Genomic DNA, 1,785 nt, shown 5'->3' on the forward strand with positions numbered 1-1,785 from the left:
CGAAGCAATTCCGCTGATTCTACACCAACTTGTGGTCCAGGGGAATAAACACTTGCCTGACATTGTTGCATGATCAAAGAAGAACTGGTGAGAACAGTGAAGTGGCGAACTGAACCGATCCAATCCGGCAGAGGAGCCAGGCGCTGAAGTCAATACAGACTACAGCAGGGACTAGTGACCCTGCAATCGTGGCTCTCAGTATGGGGCCAGCTAAACTGTACCAAGATCGAACATGTACATGTAGCAAGAGTGGGGGCATGCTAGGTGTTCGCGAACATGCTAGTAGGGCTGGTTGGTTGGGTTTTTCCGACAGCTGCCACCTTAGGAAAATCCATGCAGAGCGGAAACTGGTGGACAATAGAATGCTGCTGGCGTCTATCCCAATGAAAGGATTGCCAAGCCAGTCGGAGAGCTCAATGCAGTATCCCGCATTGGGAGACTCACCATCCTGCCAGCGGATGGGTTGATCTGTTCCACAGACTCCTGATGAGGTGATTAATTGGTGAGGACAAGTTGGTGGATTCGCGCGGGACGGAGGGGAGAGGGTCAGTCAAATCGCGGAGGGAAGAAGTGACACAGGTGCGTTGAACTCGTCTCCATCCATGGGGAATGTGCAGGATGTACCCTGCAGGGTGGCTGGATGTACGCCGTAGGCTTCCGAGCCGGTTGGAGGATACAAGCGCAAAAATGTCCGGTCGGCAGCCTGGACGTGGTTCCTAGTCAGACATACATGTAGAGCATGTACCATCGACGTCTATCTACTGGGTATGAGGTACAGTCCCAAATGACGCTGTGTTGTAGGGATGAAGGCGCAATTTTATTTATAGTGCCGTGGTTGCTGAGGTCGGGTGTCATCGAGCATATTCTCCGCGTCTTCCTCACATCCCGAACCCGACGATCACTGATCATCGGGGATAAACAGCATTTTGAGCTTAACTGAAGAGAAATGGCAACCAACAATACTGTATGGACCGCCTTCTTCCGTGAACCCAACCTGAGGAGGTCCGCGCCAACAAGCAGAGCGTGAGCGAGTCTCGTGACTCTCAGTCTCAGTCATGTCACCCTCGGACAAATTTTCTGAAAATCTTTGTCTCTCCTCAAGAACCGGGTGCCTGGGGGTACGTTACACCAGCTCGTCTTGTCTTGATCTTATTCCGTGACAAGAGAGATTGACGCTGACCTTTGCAGGTACTTGTGACTTCGATGAGACTTTTCCTCATTCCAAGAGGGCTGCACGCAAATGGGTCGAGAAAGGTTGGAACTCGCTCCGGCTGTCAGCTTGCCGATGAATGTAAGCTAGGCTAGCTCCACCGCTGATCGCACGGAATTCGGGGAAGTGAGACTTAGATCTGAATCGGAACAGCCCCAGCGGAGCTGCGAGGGAGTGATTCCGTTGAGGAGAGCCGATCGGTGGTGAGATCTTGAGAGGTGGTATCAGCGTGTCCGCGAGAATCTGGCGAGGAATGCCCGAGTGACCGAGACAAAGGGATACAGACTCAGCTTACAGCTCAAATTTTCCTTGTCGGTGTGACCACCCGGTACCAGAATCTGTCTAAAGTGGATGGACTAGTGAGCGGAACGTTCTTCTCCGAGACTGGAGTGTGTCAAATAGAGGGTAGTGTACATTGAAGGAAGAAGAAAAGTGATATGATATAGATTAGTATGGAGTCATTTCGTTGGTTGGTGTAGTGATAAAGCAGGCTTGTTGCTGGAGGAGGTTCCGTATACCTGCCTAATGGGGCAAGTTACACCTAAGACGGTCGGTACCTGAGGCATTCCGCACCC

At 51.7% G+C, this 1,785-nt stretch overlaps 1 protein-coding gene across 1 annotated transcript; it reads left to right on the forward strand.

Annotated features, from left to right (window-relative positions):
* Positions 1 to 419: 419 nt before the first annotated feature.
* BO86DRAFT_392045 (uncharacterized protein) lies at positions 420 to 1,291 on the forward strand. The gene is made up of 2 exons (XM_025672727.1): positions 420 to 1,118; positions 1,189 to 1,291. Exon 1 carries the CDS (start codon positions 785 to 787, stop codon positions 938 to 940), a length of 156 nt encoding a protein of 51 aa, XP_025524117.1. The 5' UTR covers positions 420 to 784; the 3' UTR covers positions 941 to 1,118; positions 1,189 to 1,291.
* The last annotated feature ends 494 nt before the right edge of the window (positions 1,292 to 1,785 follow it).

Source organism: Aspergillus japonicus, assembly GCF_003184785.1.
Source record: "Aspergillus japonicus CBS 114.51 unplaced genomic scaffold BO86scaffold_61, whole genome shotgun sequence".
NCBI classification, from domain to species: Eukaryota; Fungi; Ascomycota; class Eurotiomycetes; order Eurotiales; family Aspergillaceae; genus Aspergillus; species Aspergillus japonicus.

What these genes read in the sequence shown, in the direction of transcription:
- BO86DRAFT_392045 (XM_025672727.1), top strand. Translation starts at nt 785, where the DNA reads ATGACGCTGTGTTGTAGGGATGAAGGCGCAATTTTATTTATAGTGCCG.